This window comes from Seriola aureovittata, chromosome 9 (genome assembly GCF_021018895.1).
Source record: "Seriola aureovittata isolate HTS-2021-v1 ecotype China chromosome 9, ASM2101889v1, whole genome shotgun sequence".
Taxonomy (NCBI): domain Eukaryota; kingdom Metazoa; phylum Chordata; class Actinopteri; order Carangiformes; family Carangidae; genus Seriola; species Seriola aureovittata.
This window is the reverse complement of record NC_079372.1, coordinates 19,567,529-19,587,395: the sequence shown is the minus strand read 5'-3', so window position 1 is coordinate 19,587,395 and position 19,867 is coordinate 19,567,529. Positions and strand designations below refer to the sequence as shown.

Below are 19,867 nucleotides of genomic sequence, written 5' to 3'. Positions count from 1 at the left end.
TGATCTGAGAAGCGCACGCTGATATTGTTGGCGCCGCTCGGAGACAGTTACCCTCCTGAGATTTTCACACGTCCTCAGAAGATGGCGTGATCACAAAAGCGTGCACGCACAGTGTGAGAGGAAATACAGTGACAGGTCAGAGGACAGACAAGACAACAGGAAGGACACAACAACACAAATAACAGCTCAACGGTGCGAGCAGAAGGATGTCTGTAAATAATAAACCTGTTACAGCTTCAGCAGAGAGGAGAGGCACCGGCAGCAGAAGCTAAAGAGGAGAAGAAGAAGAAGAAGGAAAAGGAGAAGAAGAAGGAGAAGAAGAAGGAACACCAGCTCCTAAAACCTTTTAATTTCAGCTGAAATAATGTGATGAATGTATTCGCCTGCAGAGGTCGTGAACATTTACACCGAGAGTTCAACTGTGCTGAATTTGTAATTGACCAGCTTTTTTTTCTCTCTCTCTCTCTCTCTCTCTCTCTCTGGTGTTATATTATCTGTGTGTTACCCAGTGGGAGACAAAAGTAAGAAAACCTCATTAAAAATCACTTCAGCATCATTTTCAGCTGCTCTACCTGCTTTTATTTTCAGTTTGTTCATAGATGTGACAAAGTTCAGTGGAAACAGACTCAGTGAATAAATCATGACTTAAACTGAAGCTTCTGCTCCAGTAAAGAGACGAAGACCAGCAGGTGAAAACGTCAGATGTTTTCCAGCGATGAGGCGTCAAACATAAATGGCAGGTTTCCGTCCTCGTCACTGCGCTGATGCTTTAATGGCACCTGCAGAAACCAGAGCCACAAACTGTTTAACTCAATGTGTCAAACTCATAAACACTGGAGTCACAGTAGAAGATGGAGATGAGGATTGATGTGCATTTCTTTTTTGAAAAAGAAGAACATGAAGTACTAAAAATCTAAATTACTCTACAGTTCGTAGTAATAAATATATATATATATATATATGTATTTAAATCATCTAATGTTGTTTTTTAAGCTGTTTCTGCAGCCTTTAATGAATGTTGCTGATTCAAATAATAAGAGTTTAGACATTTTAGACGGCAGAGATCAACGAAACTGAACTTTTTTTTTCCACTTTAAAGTGGAAAAAACGTGTTGGCAGGAGTGGATACAGAGGAAACCAACTCACCGTGACAAGCACCAGCACTGCTGCACTGCCAAATCTTCATGGCAGCTGTTTTTCTGTTCTCACAAATGAATTATCATTGAAGTATCGTTAAAAAACATTTCATCTTCTAATATAAAATGCTGCAGCGGATGTGGATTTGTCTTAAAACTGGGAGAAAGCCGGTGCAGAGCTTGTATCTCACTCCTCAACACCACTGAGGTGTCTGTGAACAAGGGCTTCAGTCTCAGCTCAAACCGGTGCTGCTCAGTGGAAGGAAAGAAAAGAAAAGCCTTAGTCTCATGAAACTTTCCTTTTTAAATGAGGGAATTTAAAAATAGTAAAAAAAAAAAGAATGAAAAGTTTTGGGGGGTTTTCCCCCTAACCATCAAATCCCATTTTGTGGTGCAGCAAGGTGGCAGCTGTGTGACAGAGGTGTAATGGTGTGGACTGAGCTTTCTTGGCACAGATGACGGCCATTAATAGCATCATCAGGAAGCCACAGTGTTCCTGGGCCTCGCTGCTGATCAGGTGCAGCCACTTCTGCCCACACGTCTTAAATGGATGTTTCCTAGCGGAATAAATAAAGTCAGGAAGCATCTCTCATGTCGGGACAATTCCAGGAGGAAGACAGTGACGCACCTGCAGCATCTCCTCACATCAACATGATGGAGGATCTTTTGTGCTGAAGTGATGAGAAAATTCTGCAGCAGTGACATTTTTTTTTTAAGATCTCCAGGGCTTCATGTCAAACTGAAATGTTTTTTTTTTTTTTTTTTTGAAACTTTTTTGAGACGTTTTTCAAGGTCTTATCTTTTGCAAGAGACCGTCTCAGTTTGAATTGCAGCTCATGTACAGTGGCTGAGTCTGCTTGATGATTCTGTTCACTGTACCTGAAAATTAAGAAAAATAAGAAGATTGGAGCCTTCGTGCACACACGTGCACACGCGCGCGCGCGCACGCACGCACACACACACACACACACACACACACACACACACACACACACACACACACACACACACACACACACACACACACCAGGAACATGATTAAGAACATTTAAATTAAAGTCAATAATCAGTGTGAACATGCACTTCTGTGGCTGAAATATCGTCACGGAGCTTTCTGATCTGTCGTCTGCAGACTTTTTACTCTGTGTGAAAATGTGTTTGTAAAATGCCATCTGTCTCCAGTCTCCCTCTGCAATCCAATAAAGCTGAAACACAATAGATAAACGTCAAATAGAATAACGTCAGTCTCTGCGAACGCTCGCCGCAGCTGCATCTACAGTGAAGCACCGAGACAAACCAACGTTTTAACAATCTTTATTTATCCAGGGAGGGATTTTGCTGAGCGTGCAGCATCTCTGAGCACATTTATAAAGTCCCATACACTCACACCTGGGAGCTGCCACACACACACACACACACACACACACACACACACACACACACACACACACACACACACACACACACACACACACACACACACACACACACAGAGTGCAGACAGCCAAACAGCTCAGCTGAAGCAAATACAATGTTCAGGTCACTTTTGGTCAGACAGTCCAATAACTGCATCAAGGTTGGAATAATATGATCAGCCTCACAGCACTGTTCTCTGACTGCCAGGCAGCAGCACAGCCTCCTGTTTGTGCCTCTGCTCTGAGTTACTACACTGTGGAATACATGGATGACTCAACAGGCCGGGCTCACGGCTAATGGAGACCTTTACCTCCCCCTGACCTGAATCACATCACTAGGGGTGGGCACTGTGGTTAATACATGCTGGTGGGAAGAGGGGGGGGAGGGGGGGATGTATGTTGGTCCGTCACCAAAACACCAGAATCAAAGCAGAGGTAATTTACCTGTCGTTACTTTCTCCTGGATTTGTCTTCCACAGCATCATGGTGACCTGATCTGATCCTCTGGCTGCTCCTGCTGTTGTAGCAATGTTCCTGCATCATCCCCATCAGATCAGAGCGGTGGAGCAGGTGAGTAAAATGCCACCAGAACCCGAGGGAATAACAGCCACAACTAGAAAAAAATACACCAGGAACTTTCGACCGGCTTCTCTCAAAAGCACAATGACATTTGTTTTTGTTTTTATAAACTGTTATATTCCTGTTAATTCTTTTAACATGGGTCGTGGATGCAACTATAAACTAGAATCCTCCGCCTCGCCTTCCCGAGTTACAGCACTGAATGACAACGTTCAAGTGTTTTTGCAGAACATTATGATGTCACAGTGAAGTTGACCTTCATTGAGTCAAAGTGAATGTTTGAAGGTTTGAGTGAGGCGTTATGGAGATATCACGGTTCATCAAATGTTTCATGAAGGAAACAAATTCAACATATTTAAAAACACACGATACTTTTGTTGAGAAACACCGGACATAAACACTTCGTAAGAGAAAACTCAGCGGCGGACCTTTGAAGGTTTAATTGAAAGACGCATTTTGTGTGTTTGCTGGTTTGACGTTTGACTCATCACGGCTGAGTCACCTCGCCTCGGCTCCACCGCGGCCTCCAACCCCAGCACTTAAAATATTCCATTTGTTGTCCACAGCGGATGCTTGTAAAAGTGCGTGGGTGTTGGAGCACCACCAGGTAAGTGTTTTGTTTTCATCACTGTCAACGCGCAGCACTTAAAAGATAAGTTAGGAATCATTTGAGATTTTTATTATTATTTAAACTTCCAACAAAAAAAGGATCAAACCAACAAATTTGACTTAATAAAAAAAAAGTATTTTCAGTTTATCAGCCAAGCAGCAGCTTCATGCTACTGAACTATTGAGACTTAAAACAACACTGGGCCAAACATATGGAGTCATTGTAGTTTCATTCTCCTCAGTAGTGCTGAGCATCGCGATCCTCCCTCGCAGCATTTTAGAAACAATCACTATGAGAACGAATCAAAAACAGCGGAGCTCCAGGCCGCACAGCTGAACAATGGCCGACACAGCTCTGTGACGCCAAGGGGATTCTGCTGGTGTTTCTCTGCGAGTTCGTCTCAACGAGCACTTTGAAAGAGATCTAACACACTATCCTCTCCTATTAAACTCTGGTCTCTGGTCTGTTACGTTCAGGTGTAATCGGCGAACTTAAAAACTCTGTACTCACCAGTCAGATCGGCCTCGCATCTTGCCCGTCTTGTATGTTTTTGCTGGAGAGCATCGTCAACACAAACATGAACAGACTGCGTGCCATCTCCTGATGTCACTGGGTATTAAACTCGTCATTTTTCAAACAGTTAACTACTTCACGCCGCCATTTGGAGCCGGCGTCACGCAAACGCCCCGGTGAGGTTTGAACTGGCCCAGTTTCCCACCATCTTGTCCCTCGGCCTGCGTCTGCTCAGTTACAGTAAGACGTGATGTAGAATAAGTGTGAATAAGCTGGAGATTTCCGTCACCACATTAACTTGAATCCTCCCGTTATCCGGGAACATTAATAGGCAGGGTAAACAAGGCTGAAGCTGGCGGGGAGAACATGTTTGAAGTGTCCTCAGAGAGCAGCCCATCTCAGGCGGGCTAAACTGCTGTCAAGTTCATCGATACTTGCTTTACACCACAGTGCACAAAGACAGCCCGAGTCCCGGCTGCAGGCTCCCGCTTTAAACAACTCCAGAGCCTGCTATCGAACTCCTCTGGTCGGCCATCAATACCGCCTCCGCCTCTCTCTATCCCGCTCGTCACAGTAGTTAGCCATGCCAGAGAGCGAGAGAGAGTTGGAGGGGGGGCTGTGTTAGTGCGAGAGACACAGTGTTCTCATAACCACGGGGAGGCAGAGGAGTTTGTTGTTTTCCCGCTGAATCCAGCTAGCACTCTGCACATGTGCTTCACTTCCTGCTGGACTCTTTTTTTTCTGACTGAACTTAACTTCTGCAAGTTTTCCTCCTTCACACCAGATCCACACACTCTTACAAGGAGCCATACATTTTTCATGACACCTTAATTAGACCCACATTGCGCCGCCGTCGAGCTGAAGCTCCGTCCCACATCACCTGTGATCCCCGAAGAGAAAATGAAACGTGTCCCTCATTCATTTCACCTTTCGCACTAAAATCCCTCCATTGCTCCGAATCTCCTAAAAACTAAACATCAATCTACTCAGTGTCTTCTCATTGCATCTGCAGAAGAAGTCAAAGTCTGAACATCTTTCTAATAATAATGATAATTTCAGACTGAAATCAGTTAATTTGTGTGACCGACTAACAGAGATTAACAGTCCTGAAGCCACGTGCGTGCTAGCCGAACAAGGGCAGCTCTGTCGTGGAATAAGGTCATGTTGTGACCTGCACTTTTAGTAATTCACCGTATTACAAATTGTAATAGAGTTCTGGTTTTCACTTCAATTCTACTGCAAACTGTCTATCAACAGCTCGGCCTGAGAAGAAACTGCTCCACAAGAGATGAACATGGTTTGCAGTGAAGGATGAGATAGGAGTGGAAGGTACATTACTGTATATTCTGTCACACACACACACACACACACACACACACACACACACACACACACACACACACACACACATAGCTTTCGTTGCTGGTAAAACAGTTGGTTGCTCCCCTCGCCGATGGGCGGGAGTTGCTGCATGAAGTGATCGAGAACAAATATCTCGGGGTCTTGTTCTTGATCGAGGGTAAAATGGAGCGTGAGATGGACGGGGAGTTTGGTGCGGTATCAGCAGCAATGCAGCCCCTGTACTGGACTGAGTCTGAAGGTGAAGCTCTCAATTTACCAGTGGGTCTACGCTCCAACACTTTTGAGTAGTTGCAAATAGCGGATACGAACAGCTGAGACGAGTCTCCTCCACAGAGAGAGGGGTGAGGAGCTCAGACATCCGGAGTGGAGCCACTGCTCCTTCGTGTCAGACACAAGTTTTTCCGGTCTCTTCAAACTGGTAGAAGACGCCGGGACAGGAAGTACACGTGGGAACACCTCAGGGTTCCCTCAGGAGGAGGTGGAAGAAGCTGCTGGGGAGGGAGGCGTCTGTACTGCCTCTGCAACCAGGGTGGTAGAAAATGAAGTGATGGACTCTCTAGTGCGATCGGCTTCTGAAAAGTCAAGATATCTCTTTTTAATCCCAACATTATGGAAGTGCAAGTAGTAATCTTGCAGAATTGTTGGGAAGGAAACAAACTCAAGACCTCGGTGGTTGAGAAGGAGGCCGACTGTCTTTCACCGTGGATGTACAGCAAACTGCTGGACTCGCAATGTTCTTTATCCATCAGCAACATCTGACTGTCGAGAAATTAAAAAGGTAAATGGATTCTTTTAGTAGAAAACTTGAATCCTCTCCATCCTGAGAGGGTGCTTCGGTTTGTGCGACGACACTCCAGACGCGGCGATGTTGGGAGAGGGCACTTATGAAATCTCCAGGGGTCATGAGAAGCTAAAGAGGGTGCAAGGAAGTGGAATAACATCCAGAGGGGAGCTCTTGTGGAGGAATACAAGCTCAAGGAATGGAGAGAACACGAACGGGTAAAGGAGACATCCTGGGGGAGCGTACACACTCCTGAATGTTTTGCTGTCTTCCCGTCTCGGTTCAAGGTGCCAGGCCCTGCATGGCTCCACGTGACAACCGTTAATGGCTGATGGAGCGCTGGCCCGCTGCATCCACAGCCTCCGCCACCAAGCCCTTCACCTTCCCTCATTTGGGGACATCGTCTCCCAATGAGTATCATTTGTCACCACGGACTTGCTCCATGCACACGCTCGTGCTGTTTTTCTGTGGCTCTAGCCCATTTCCGCAGTCGGTAAACAGCTAAATCCCTCTCCCAATCAATGCAGCCTATTTAACTTGAGCTATTGACTCGCCGGGGCCCTCAACAGACCTGAGAGGCTGAAAAAATACAAATTAGACAGGTGAGAAAGAACAACAGAAACGGTGACGGAGACTATGAAAAGTCACATTTTCAATAATGAGCTTTTGGCGGCAGGCAGGGAAGAAAGTGACAGGGTGGAGGTAAAGGAGGGGGGGGGGGGGGGGGGGGCGAGGGAAAACAGTGGAGGAATCGATCGATATGAACAGATAATCACCAGGCCTCTGTCCCAATGTGTAAGGAGTGTGACATTGCAGAGGTGGGCACGGCAGGGAAGAGATCAATGGGCTGCTTTTTGTTGATCCGTAATCCTTAACTATCTATAAGTAATTAACCTTCAGAGGAGAATGCAGGGAAGAAATAAATGGAGAAATAAGAGGAGGAATACCAATGAGCTCCAGTAAAAACAGAAGCTACCTCGCATTGACCAGATAACAGCACAGGAAACCAAATTAACAGTTGTCTCTCCACTGCTGCCTCTGCAATTTGCTTCATCTGATTTGTTTTTTTTATTTGTCAGGGAGATTTCGCTGTAAATGACTCCCCGTCTCCCCCGTGGTCTCAACATGAAAAAATAAATATGGCGTAACTGCGGACAGAAGAAGCAATCTCATCTCACGTGACAAAGCAAATGTTCAAAAAAATTCCTGCTGTTTTGTTCTGGTTTTATCTCCTGACCGGCCGAGTGCGTCCTCTCCCAAAGTGGCTGCTGGGAGGACGAATCTTAGGAGTCGGAGTGCCCTCTGTGGGTGTTAGAGGAAAAACAAGGGGAACAGCAAACCTGCCTCATACCAAAAACATATATATATATTTAAATTTTTTATATTCTAGTTTTGCTCCTTTCCATTTCTAACCACGAGCTCTGCCAAGTAAACAACCTCTCCTGTCGGATGAACACAGCACAGTCACAGCAGTATCTGTACAGGGTTTATTGGCACACAAATGCCCATACAGTTTATTATGATTATCTCAAATCAAAAAGTGTTTGTTGTGTCTTCCACTGAAGAATGTTCCAGTTAGTAAAAGGCATACCATGTTCTTGAAACGTGTCACATTAATTCATAATGATACAACGGACTGGTGGGGTTTCTAAGTGGCGTACAGGGTGCGCAGTAAGAAAACGTCATAACTTATTATTACAATATGGCCGCTGTCGAAAGCTCGTAGCAAGTGATTATGGTGTTAAAAGCGATGGAAAGAGTCATTTGGAGCAATGACTACATTTCTGAGTTGAAGTGTGATCATCAGATTAAAAACACAGCTCTTAAGGTTCTTTCTCATTAACTAAAAACATGTCACTGGAAAAATCGTACAATTCTACAACAGCAAAATAAAAAGAACAAAAAAAAAAAAAGAAAAGTTGAGTGCTTCTTCTTGGTTAACCTTGGCTGCTGAAGATAGCTCCTCACCAAAATGGACACCTGAAGATAAAAAAAATAAATAAAAGTAGATTACTCATCAAAGCTGTTTCACATGAATATGACTCAAGTCAGATTAAACAGTTTATAAGTGGATTCCTGCTGCATTATACTACTGAGCTAACTACATTCTGAAGTGTGAAGGAGTACTGACCATCCGATGTAGCACTGGCACAGGTTTTCGTGTGATGTGGCTTGCTTGATGAGGAGGTCTACTTGTACCGGCACATCCAGTGTCTCATCGTGAGAGAAGTCTCGACCTGCGGGGGGGGGGGGACACACACAAACTCTCGTCACAAATGCAAGTACGACCCAAATTCCTTCAGATTTGAATCGGCAGATACCAAGGTGTTTGAGGATTGGTAATAATACTTTTTATTTCCTTGTAAAGAATTTCAGCTCTGTTTACACGGTTTTAATTTGACTTGAGGACAATGCTTAAATAAAATACTTGTTATTTCCTGCAGGAACTTCATTGGAAAAATAAAAATAACTGTATATAAGCTGCTATTTTTTTTACATGTGGTTTGTGTTTCAAAACTCACCTGTGAGTTTGTCTCTCACTCGGTTGATAATCTGAATGGCTTTCTTGTTGAGTGCTTCAGGTTGCACCAAGCCGTCTCCAACTGACAAAAACAAATATGCCGAAATCAATAACGACTAACAACTAACACAAAAGAAAGTTGGAGTGCTCTCTCTATCTCTTTCTCCATTAAGACTGGAGGAAATCAAAGTGGACTTAAGTGCTGCCGTACAACAGCACAGCAGCTGCTCCAATCATTCACGACGGCAAGAGAGCTTGGTATTGTTGTGGTGAAGCAACCAGAGGAAAACCTAAAGGGCTGGACAACAACAAACAACCCACGCAAAGACAGACTGGACTGGTAACTCACTGAAGGAGTGAATGGATTCAGGCACTGTGGTCCCTGGTTTCTTATGTGTGCTCTCTCCAAGATCTATGCCCTCGAGAGCCTCTGCAGAAGACACCACACAGTCACAGGGTTAAACACTTTCTTACATTAAAACGTGCAGAAAAACAGGAAGCAGTTCAGGGCCACGCTTCACAGACTCACCCACTGACTGTCCAGCAGTGTACGAGTCGGTCCTGGTGCGGGAACGCTTGTTGCCTTTGGTGTTTGCTGGGGCGAAAACAGGGAAGGTGTGAGTTTTTGTTTTTTGTTTTGTTTTTGTTTTTTTTAAATCCTTGAGAACACAGATTCTGGTATAATTATTCAAAGAACATTTTAATGATCTAAAAAAGAACACCTGCTAACTCCTCCTAAATAAAAAACAGAAAATAACAACCCTCATTCATAATGAAACCGATCTATTTCACTGTTGTGGATTAAATGTCTCCCTCAAGGCGACCATGAAAGTGTTTGTTGAGAGAGAGAGACTTCATTCACTTTGCTCACTTTAAATTTAACTAACGACCTTTAGATGTTTGCACCGCTTCTTTAACCATTAGGTCAGTTTCTCTCCCGAATACGAGCAAAAACAGATTTCCATTTTACCACCGGGACAAGATTTTAGTTTTCCAGCCTGATGTGATTAAATTTCATGCCCAACGCTCTTCACCTACTCAACTGCGCTAACCTTGACGAAGCCATGACTAATTTACAAACCTTGACTTATTCTACTGGACTGAACTCATTCACATTCGGTCACTCGTGCTTATTTTCGAGTCTGCGGCGTGTAATTTGCCTGTTTAATGTTTCCCATCTCCCTTACTGTCCATGAGCCTCCAGTTGAGCAGCGGGTCGTAGACGAAGGCCTCCAGCACGGCCATGACGCTGTCCCGGTGCTCCCTCAGCACCTCCATCACCGTGTGGCAGGTGATGCGGTAGTTACCGTCCAAGCCCGTCACCTGGCGAACAGTCGGAGCAAAAACACTCACTGATGGAAACAAAGCTTTCGCAGCATCAGAGGACGAGAATTTAGATATAGTTTCTGTGTCGTTGTTTGCAGAGGAATCAATCAATCCGGTCGGCAGGGCAGAATCCAATCCAGTATTTAGAGGTTTGGTTGAGGAGCTCCTGCATAAAATATCGAGTTTTATTTCTTAATGCTTTCATGTTTAATTCCTTTTTCTTCTTAGCTCATTAAATAAACGCCAAAGTGAGTCCTAAGTTCTGATAAAGCACTGCACACTTGGGGAAGATTAATTATTATTTTTGACTGATATAAAGAGGAAAAAGGGAGAAGCAGCTTAGATAGAGTTCACTTTAAGTCCAGTAGAGAAGTTTTTCGTAGCGTCAGTTTGGAGGACTTTAGAAACACTTGGATAAAAAATGAGAGATTATTAAAAAGATTTTCCTGCTACATAGATTTGGACACGCAGTAATACAGACTTTATTTAGCGTTTATCATAAGGGGATGAGACCGTGCAGAGTTGCCTACCTCCATGGCGTTGGTCAACATCCTTGTCAGTCGGAACGGGATCTTCTCAGGGAACTTCTCTCTGGTCATGGCCACCTGTTGAGGGTCATAATGAAACTTAAGTCTCAGGTGAACGATAAAAGAATAATCTGCGGATAAAGAAAATCTCCTCTCACCTCAAAACAGTCTCCAAAGTCAATGTGGAGGATCTTGCCGCTTAACCGGTCTAACATCAGGTTGGACGGATGCCTGATCAAACGGAAACAACCTCTTTATTAATGTCTCATGTTAATCGTCATTATTCCAACAAATCTGTTTTGAAATAATGCTTCAACCTTTTGGCCGAGAAGCTCACCTGTCACCCAGTCCCAGGATGTAGCCCACCATTGACATCACAGCCAGGGAGCGGGTGTAATTGGTCCTCCTGTCGAACCACACCTGGAGAAGGAATAACATCTGGATTACGGGGGAGTGGGGGAGAAGTTCTTCTGGTTTTCCCGACATTAGAGCAGAGCAGTGTGGGAAAACGGCACAGGAGAAAAAATCTCTGGCAGGCTGCTTGAAACATCTTTCCAGACACCTGAACATGCAGAACATCAGGAACACGAGGTACTAATGTTCCTAAAAATGGATTCAATTTGAAGGTCTGTTTGTGAAGTCCTGCAAAGTCAGTGGTTTGAAAGTAGGACACAGACACAGAAACCTGCTTCTTCAGGGATTACAATAGTTTTATTTTACTACCACTTTATTTCTCTCAGTATTTAGAAATGTAAGAGACTGGACTGAGACTCTCTCCCTCTCTCTCTGCTAGGTTTCATACCCTTTCCGAAATGGCTGCCAAAGCATGAGTGAGCCGGCCTCTTGAAAAATGTTCAGTTACAGATCTGTATGTTATCTTCTGTATAACTGAGCACTCTTGACATTTTCCCCCAGAGCCACTGAAAAATGAGGGCGGACGCTGAGGAGATCAAGTGCGCTCGATCATCCTCCCCTGTGCCGGCAGAGTGAAGAGGCTGAGCGTCTCACCTCGGAGGAGGGGCTCTTGAGCCACAAAAGCTTGGCCAGGTCGTCTCCGGCCGTGTTGTTGACGGCGTGCTCGAACACCTCGACCTTCTCCATCAGTGTCAGGTGGTCGTAGTCCGGGGCCATCTGAAACACACGGGCAAATTCAAAGCCTCTTTAAACTTGTTCAAACTCAGTTAACGGAGAACGAACGAACGAATTCTGAATTTCATTTATGGTGCGCAGCATTTAGACCGGTGGAACGCCACGTGATATTACTGACAAAACTCACAGTTAAAGACTCCACCGTGGTGACTGATGGTGTGAGAATGTCATCACTTAACTTCACAGCAGCGTCTGATGTAATTTCAGTTACCAGGAGCGCTGCTGTGTAACACACACCCAGAGGCAAACATCATTGTTCACCCACATCTGTTTATTTTGTTGGCTGCTGAATTCCTGCTGCATTTTCCCTCGGATTAACTATATATCACAGCTACCGCATGACGTGCTTTGAAGGTTAATATATTATTTAACGAATACCAGATCAATTGATGTTGCTGGGCTATTTATACTGTATGTTTACCGTCTGTGTTACAGTGAATAAACTGTGAAATCAAGCAGGAAATATATTTGTCCAAAAACATTCCACGTTAATGTAACTACCACCTGAAGATTGTGTTAATACTGAAATATAAGCACGTCTCAGGTTAAGGAAAATTAGGAAGTGGGTGTAAACAGGTCCCATTAGAGTGAAGCTGTTAACTGTTTTGAATGAAAACGCTTTAGCTGCTGTTTGAGTTTGAATGTTAAAGACCGTGTTTGCCCTGCAGCTGTGTATTTGACAGCATTTACCTTTAATTATTATTATTTAAGTATCTATCTATCTATGTAATTAACGGTGAAGTTTTGGATTCAGAAAGAAATACCTTCACACACTCTTAAAGACGTCGATCTGTCACTGTCTCACTCTCCCATCTCCCTCATCCTTTATCTGAAACTGATTAACGGCCTGACTGACTGACTGAATGGTCAACTTAATTTCTTGCCATTTCGGAGGCTTAAACTGAGCGTAGCACATCGTTAATAACTCAAACATCGTTAACGTTTTGATTCATAAACAGAAGAACATTTGTACACAGGGAAATTATAAGTGTTTTCAAGTGCCAGCTGACGCCTGTTCATTCATCCTGTGATTAAAGGACAACTGACAGACGGCCTTGTGAGTCTTCACAGTCTGACAGTCTTGTTCTTTTTCATCCTGTTGACCAGGTCCTACTATGGACCAATCAGACTCTGCCCTGCTCCTGTGGCCCTGATGTTTCTATGGTCGGCCGGATCTTTATCCGCTCTACTGGCACTTTCACTTTCTGTGGCGACGCTTCAGGGAGGAAGAATATTTATGTACCGTGTGCGTTCTTCCTTTGCCAAATTGGGCATTTCTGAGGCAGGAAGATGTAGTTAATTTGTGCCAATTAGGGACCAGTGAATGCGTTTTCATTAAAGACTGATTGGTATTCATCAATATAATCACTGAAAACAGATGCTTCCTCAGCTTTGACGACTCTATTCAGTGTTTAGTATCGACGTTTTTTTAAATGAAAATTACAAATATTTCACGAATGAGACCAACTGTTCGCACTAAACAGTAAATGACATGTGAGCACATACGCTCATTTACTCATACGTCCGTATTGAATGAGATATCACGATTAAAATCGATCCTGGGAATGTGACTGTTCCTAACGTCCTAAATGAGACAATCTGATTGAAACACAGAAAACTCTCGAACAACGTAAACAAACAGGAAAAACACACTCGGATTGATTCCAGTTATGAAAATAAAGGAGGTGGAAACCGTCTGGATCTCAGCGGCTCCTCACCCTCAGCATGATGCGATGTTCGATGTTGAGCAAAATCTTTTTCTTCTCTCTGTAGTCTCTGATGAGGGCATGCAGGGTGTCACAGTGGGGTACCCAGCCAATCAGGCCCGAGTTAGTGGACAGGGGGATCACCGCATAGCGCTGAATGCTGTTGAATACAACACAGCCAAGACACACACACACACACACACACACACACACACACACACACACACACACACTTCATTAACAAGGTTTCAATAATCTAGTTATTCAGCTTCATGTCCACAGCTGTGAGTATGTGAATGTCTCTGCGGAAGACGTGTGAAATGTACTGTGCCTCAGAGTCTGTGTGTGTGTGTGTGTGATGTTTATATCCCAGTGGGGACTCTAACTTGAATGCACACCAACCCATAGGGACTCATGTTACCATGGGGACAAGAACGGAGGTCCCCATGGAAAGAGACTGTTGTTTTTCTTCTTAGGATTAAGACTCAGACTGAGGTTTTAGGGTCAGGGTTAGGGGGGTAGGCATATATTTGTGATGGGTAAGGGTGAACGGCAAGGGAATGCCTTATGTCTCTGAGTGTCTCCACGGGGACAAATCCGTGTGTGTGTGTGTGTGTGTATGTGTGTGTGTGTGTGTGTGTGTGTGTGTGTGTGTGTGTGAACATGACTGTGGGTTTACCTGAGGTTCTTGCGCAAGGACGCGGGGTCATTGGCCAGCAGAGTGTTGACTAAACCGAACAGCTGCATGACTCTCTCGTCCTGCCTCAGGTCCTCGTGGCCCTTCAACAGGAACATGAACTCGTGGCCATTGCTGCCTGCAGAAGGCGCCACAAACACAGCATTGATACACTACACACATCCACATCACCTTCCCCTGAAGCAACGTCTGCTGGGTTTAAACAGACAATAAAGGATTTCATGTGAACCGCATCATTCCTCAGGTCCTTGCTCCTTTAATTCCTTTCTTCTCTTCACACTTTGACTCGGAGTGGTTCTCAAAAACGACAGATAGACTTGTGATTTGTGAAGGAACGAAGTCGAAGCGCTTTGTGAAGTTCATGTCGAGCTCCATCTGACGATTGCGACGTCGAAGTCATTTTCTCGATCGACTAACGTGGATCAGAGCGGACTGGAAAATATGTGTCTACGTACTTGATGAACTGTGACATCATCTCAATCCTTTTTTTCAGCAGAATCAAGTTTTCGGCATGACGGAGAGGAAAATGCAATGTAACACTGTAATTGTCATGATACCTTTAAAGGAGTGAACTCATACTTCCAGTGGAACGGGTAAAGCGAGGTCCCGGTTCTCTCCCCGGTCCGCTCCTAATGACAATCCCAGTAAGCTATGTGTCGAGTGTCGCTAGGGGGACAGAGCGCCGACAGTAAATCCAAGTGGCCCGTAGCGGGGTGACAGGTCTTAATATCGAGTCTTGCTCTGGAGGTTGGTTGATTTATCAGCTATCATCTTTTACAGAGTATGTTGTGTAACACTTATGGGATACATCATCAGGACGAGGTATCGCACCGTCCAGTGGAAAAAAAGTGCGAGGTAGGGTGAACCACTTGTGATTGATAATCCGAGGAACCTGGCTTCAAGACAAGGGGGCTTTATGGTGCTGAGCCAATTTTGAAGCACTTCGCGATCGTATTTCATATCACACAACGTGAAGATGAGGTGTCAGGATTATTTATTTCTGTATTCAAATTAATGTCGATGAACAATGTTGGGAGGCAAATCGATCTGCGTCTGCACGACTTCTCCTGGGACAGAACATGAAAAAAAAGAAAAAAGAAGACGACTTCTTTGGCACAAAGCTGTTGGTTAGGTTTCAGTTTGGTATTAAATTCATCACTGGTCCGATCTTTCTTCTGTTTGGTAAAGATGATTCTCACTCTGTTGTATCATCCGCACACAGAACTTTGCCATGGCCGATGAATTCAAAATAAATCGTGGCCTCGGAGCTGTTTGTTATTTGGGTAAAGATTTTATTAATATTGAATTTTCCCTAACGTGATGGCCCACGCCTGCTGAAAGCGTATGACTAGGAATATTTGTTAATCTATTTTCCTAATATGATGGGTTTCGGAGCCAAGGCCTGTGCAATTTTCTCCTAATCTTACCCATGATGGTGAGTTTGCGTGGGCGCTGCTTGGAGGTGATGACCTGCAGGGAGGGGGCGATGGACTGGATGCGGATGATAGGCTGGTTGGGGTCATAAGTGCCTGGTACAGCCAGCTCCAGGTCCCGGCACATCAGCAGCTTTGGAGACACATATTGTAGCTCCAGGGAGGTCAGCTGCGTGAAAAAGTTGATGAGGTGGGGATGTAGCACAGGAAGAGACAATTAGTTTTTAGTCTGCTGCGTTAAAAAAAAACAAAAAAAAAAAAACCTCCAGTGACTAAACAGCTCCTGCCAACAGTGCCTACAGCAATATGCAGAGTGTAACAGACACTGGCTCATGTGCAAGTTCAGGTCTTATCTGGAAAGAATTGTAAATACACAACCTTTAATAAATCTCACTGGATTTCACTTTCCGTGTGTGCATCAATAAATGCCTCCTCTGCTTGTCTGCAATTAACGATCAGTGATTCGACCTGCGTAAAATCGGACTCTGGTAGACTATTTAAAGGTTTTATGGTGAAATTATAAATTATGCTCTGGATCTGCATCCTGGAGAGGGTTTTATTTCTATGTTAATGCCCCGTGGGGGGAATATCTGCACTGCTCCCAGCACCTTATTATGATGCTGTGTATTTCATGCTGCTTACTGTAATGTCGCAGCAGGGAGCATCCCCGAGAGCAGGACTGTGCCACACAATGTCAAACAGTATTGCTGTCTCCATTTTCTCTGTGAACTGAGTGCACCTGACACAAACTGTTTTCACTGTCGTTCTGCAACAACAGCGGTGACGGCTGTGAGAAATGACATCTATCAGTCCCATTTCATCTTGGCTCCAGAAGCTACGAAAAACCTGGTGTTGGTAATGTTTAAGCCACCTTAAGTCAAACTGACTTTGGGTACAGCTCACGTGTATCTGCATCGTTTACCTTAGACAGGTTCGTCATAACTGGAGTAGCTTATCCAGCTTCAGGGACATGGTGTTTTACACAGTGGCAATATTAAAGGTCCCATGTTGTAGACAGATTATAAAGCAGGTTCTATATTAATACGGTGAAAGAATCAAAGTGCGCAATCCACAAACAACAGACACACATCTCGTATTAGAAAAAAAAAACTGTCTCTTAAAACAAGCCGTCAGGACTTCTGTCACTTTGTGATGTCACAACAAAACAGTCAACACCCTCAGCTATGCCTATGCTAGAGCTCCAGGGAGAAGCCTGAAAGAGGAGATAGTTTTTGGTTCTTAAAACCACAAATATATCTTCTTATGGATCAAAACTTAAAATAAAACATAGAAAAATGTAAAGTATGGGACCTTTAATGTGCATGGCTTGATGTAAAAAGGGAGGCCAGTTATCAAAGGATTTAGCTACTGAATATACTTTTTTTTTTTTGTGGAGGAAAAAGTTGTTTCAGGATTAAGAAAACTGCCCATCTGTGTTTTGTCTGTTTGGATTTTGGGAGGTGTTGCAGAATTAAAAAAAAGAAGAAAAAAAAAAAGCAATTTTCGAGCACAATAGCTAGTTGTGTGAAAGGCTAAAAGATAATTGTACAACTTGTGCAAGCTAATACCCAGGCTTAAATAAAAGCCATTACCAGAGACAAAATCAGCTGCAACTTGTAGAATCCATGTGACAAAATATCCCCGTTTTCATGGATTTGGCCCGATATTATTTAAGGTATCCTTCACAAATGTGATATTAAAAGGGGAAATGTTTTCCCATGATGTTCTGTGCCATTCCTCTTTGACTCCCATCATCCCTGTCTCATTACATCCTACCATCTTTCAACACTACTTCTGGCATCTTGTCTCGCCCAGACGGCGTTGAATGAAACAAGCGCCCTGTTTCTGTATCATTATCTTCCAATCACTGCTGAACCCCCCGCTTCTTCTTCATACAATTTTACATGACTAAAGAGACAGTACTTCAGATTTACCTTGTCACGAGATCAAAGAAATAGTCAGGACATGAAAGGCCAAATATATCTCAGCACATCTGATGAGAGATTGGACTGGACATGGGCATGCAGGACTGGTTGGATGTCAGCTCCAATTTCCCCACAAAACATAAAACACGCACTGATTCTTTTCAACCACATTTCTCTGATTTACATGAGTTTGTGTGGTTGAAGTTCACTGGTACAGTTTGACATCTTCTTTTGTTCTTTTTGGAGAACAACTAAAACTTTCCTATACTTACAAAAATAGATACAGATGTCAATAAAATATTAGTACATGAAGTAGATTGTTGTGGTTATTACAAGGTGGTCATTTCAGTGCAGCGACGTAGTTTCACTCACCTGTGGCAGCTGTTTGGAGATGCGTCTGAACACGTGGTAGTAGAGGTCCCAGGCCTGGGTCAGGTCTTTAACGTTTCCAGAGCGCATGTACTTCCTGCACCAGTCCTGAGCCTCCATCAAGTCCCTGCCATAAGCCTGCAGCACAAAGTAAGACAAACACACTCAGTCCCTGCACAATGACTCATTCAAAGAAATGAACATGGTTTGCCAAAGCAGGACTATAATACTGAATGTCAAGCGATTAAATATCAGTGTTCTGATGTGATTAATCTAGGATTTCAGTTAAGGTATTTTGTTTTTCGGTGGTGCACATCTGCAAAGGCAGCCTGAATGGAAACATCTGATACTGCAGAGAGCTACGGTCACTGGTAAGACCCGTGGCTATAGAGGAAATAGAATTTTAATCACTGTGTACTAATAAAGCTTTTTTTCGACGCTTCAACAGGAAAGTAAAAGCAAATCCCGACAAAATGATCTAATTTAGACACAAATATAAAGCAAATTGTACGTTTTTGTCGTCACCTCTCAGGACCTAAATTGAGGAACTGATTTAGAGTTTCCACTGAATGTCGACAACAACAAAAAAAACATGTTACGAAGCCAAAATTTACAAGCCACAACCTTTTATCTACGTCAGACAGGAGATGAACAGAGCCTATAGTTTGTGGAGGTGCACTAAACTATAAATTCAACCCCAACCTGAGATGACACGCACCTGGTTAAAAGAGGTCTCTTTGAGGGTCTGTGGTCCCCTCTCCATCATGGCGTGCAGAGGCTCCAGCACAGCAAACATGCCCTTGACATTGCGCTCACCGAAGTAAAGACGTGAAGCCTCTTCAAGGCCCTCGTGCCACATCTCATGCCATAAGATGGCCACTCGGATAAGCTCCTCACTCACCTGGATGAAGAGAAAACAAACACGAAAAGGTCAGACAAACTCACTGGTATAAAATATCATCTGGCATTTTAGATCCCTTCAAATTTGTCTAACCACTACACTACGCAGAAGTAAATCACATCAGTGGAACCTCAGCGTAACCTACGAAGCACAAATACCTGCTCTGCAGCAGAGATTTTTACATGTGCAGTATATAGCAGCGGCAGAGGAAGTTCAGATTTTCTGGTTCAAACTCCACATTTCCAGTGCTGCGGTTTTCTTTTATTATGAGATCAACGACTAAACAATGAACTGAATGTGAGACAGAAAAATAAAGAGACAGAGAAGAGGGACTCTGGCTCAAGCAGAAGCTCCCATTTTATGCACAAGAAAAAGTTTCTAAGTTGAGGATGTTAAGATGATTTTAATTCAGTTATGGTAAATATAAACGATTCAGTCTCTGTACCATCATGGCCTGCTGAACCAAAGTGTTGCAGTGTTCACACATGTTCTTCAGGATCTTGTTAGCAGCATTGTGGCGCGCTGTGGTGGTGGACTTGGAGGCCACAGTCAGAGGGTAGATCAAAGCCTGGAGAGAAGAAGAATCCAGCAATTCATCACCGTTCACTGATGGTTCTACTTAGTTACAACAAAAGTGTTCTGGGTCTTGGTTCTGTTTTATATTGTGAAACAACAATAGCACTCGTGTGAGCAGAATTACCTGGGGATGATATCGTCCGATGTCTGTCAGCAGCTGGTGGATGAGGCGCCCCACCAGGGCTCGGGGGGTGTCGATTCGGGCGATGAGCTGAGGGATAACCTGGACAAGCAGAGAGAAGGCGGAATAGAAACTCAGTAATATGGTTTTACATGGGAAATATAAAATATAGCACGATATGAATAAGTGTTCAAATCAGCAGGAACTGACAATATAGTGT

General features: G+C 43.8%; 1 protein-coding gene across 2 annotated transcripts in view; it reads right to left on the bottom strand.

Moving 5' to 3' along the window:
* Window positions 1-7,869: 7,869 nt before the first annotated feature.
* The window catches only part of mtor (mechanistic target of rapamycin kinase), an 81,709-nt gene continuing 69,711 nt past the window's right edge, over window positions 7,870-19,867 (bottom strand). For both annotated transcript variants that reach the window (XM_056384417.1, XM_056384418.1), the window contains exons 42-58: window positions 19,651-19,749; window positions 19,396-19,518; window positions 18,768-18,950; window positions 18,053-18,187; window positions 15,750-15,924; window positions 14,305-14,440; window positions 13,638-13,785; window positions 11,779-11,901; window positions 11,108-11,190; window positions 10,929-11,001; window positions 10,774-10,848; window positions 10,105-10,240; window positions 9,447-9,512; window positions 9,267-9,347; window positions 8,919-8,999; window positions 8,528-8,633; window positions 7,870-8,376 (exon numbers count right to left, since the gene is read on the bottom strand). In XM_056384417.1, coding sequence (XP_056240392.1) covers window positions 8,361-8,376; window positions 8,528-8,633; window positions 8,919-8,999; window positions 9,267-9,347; window positions 9,447-9,512; window positions 10,105-10,240; window positions 10,774-10,848; window positions 10,929-11,001; window positions 11,108-11,190; window positions 11,779-11,901; window positions 13,638-13,785; window positions 14,305-14,440; window positions 15,750-15,924; window positions 18,053-18,187; window positions 18,768-18,950; window positions 19,396-19,518; window positions 19,651-19,749 — 1,839 coding nt within the window. In that variant the 3' untranslated portion in view covers window positions 7,870-8,360. The remainder of the gene's footprint in view (window positions 8,377-8,527; window positions 8,634-8,918; window positions 9,000-9,266; window positions 9,348-9,446; window positions 9,513-10,104; window positions 10,241-10,773; window positions 10,849-10,928; window positions 11,002-11,107; window positions 11,191-11,778; window positions 11,902-13,637; window positions 13,786-14,304; window positions 14,441-15,749; window positions 15,925-18,052; window positions 18,188-18,767; window positions 18,951-19,395; window positions 19,519-19,650; window positions 19,750-19,867) is intronic.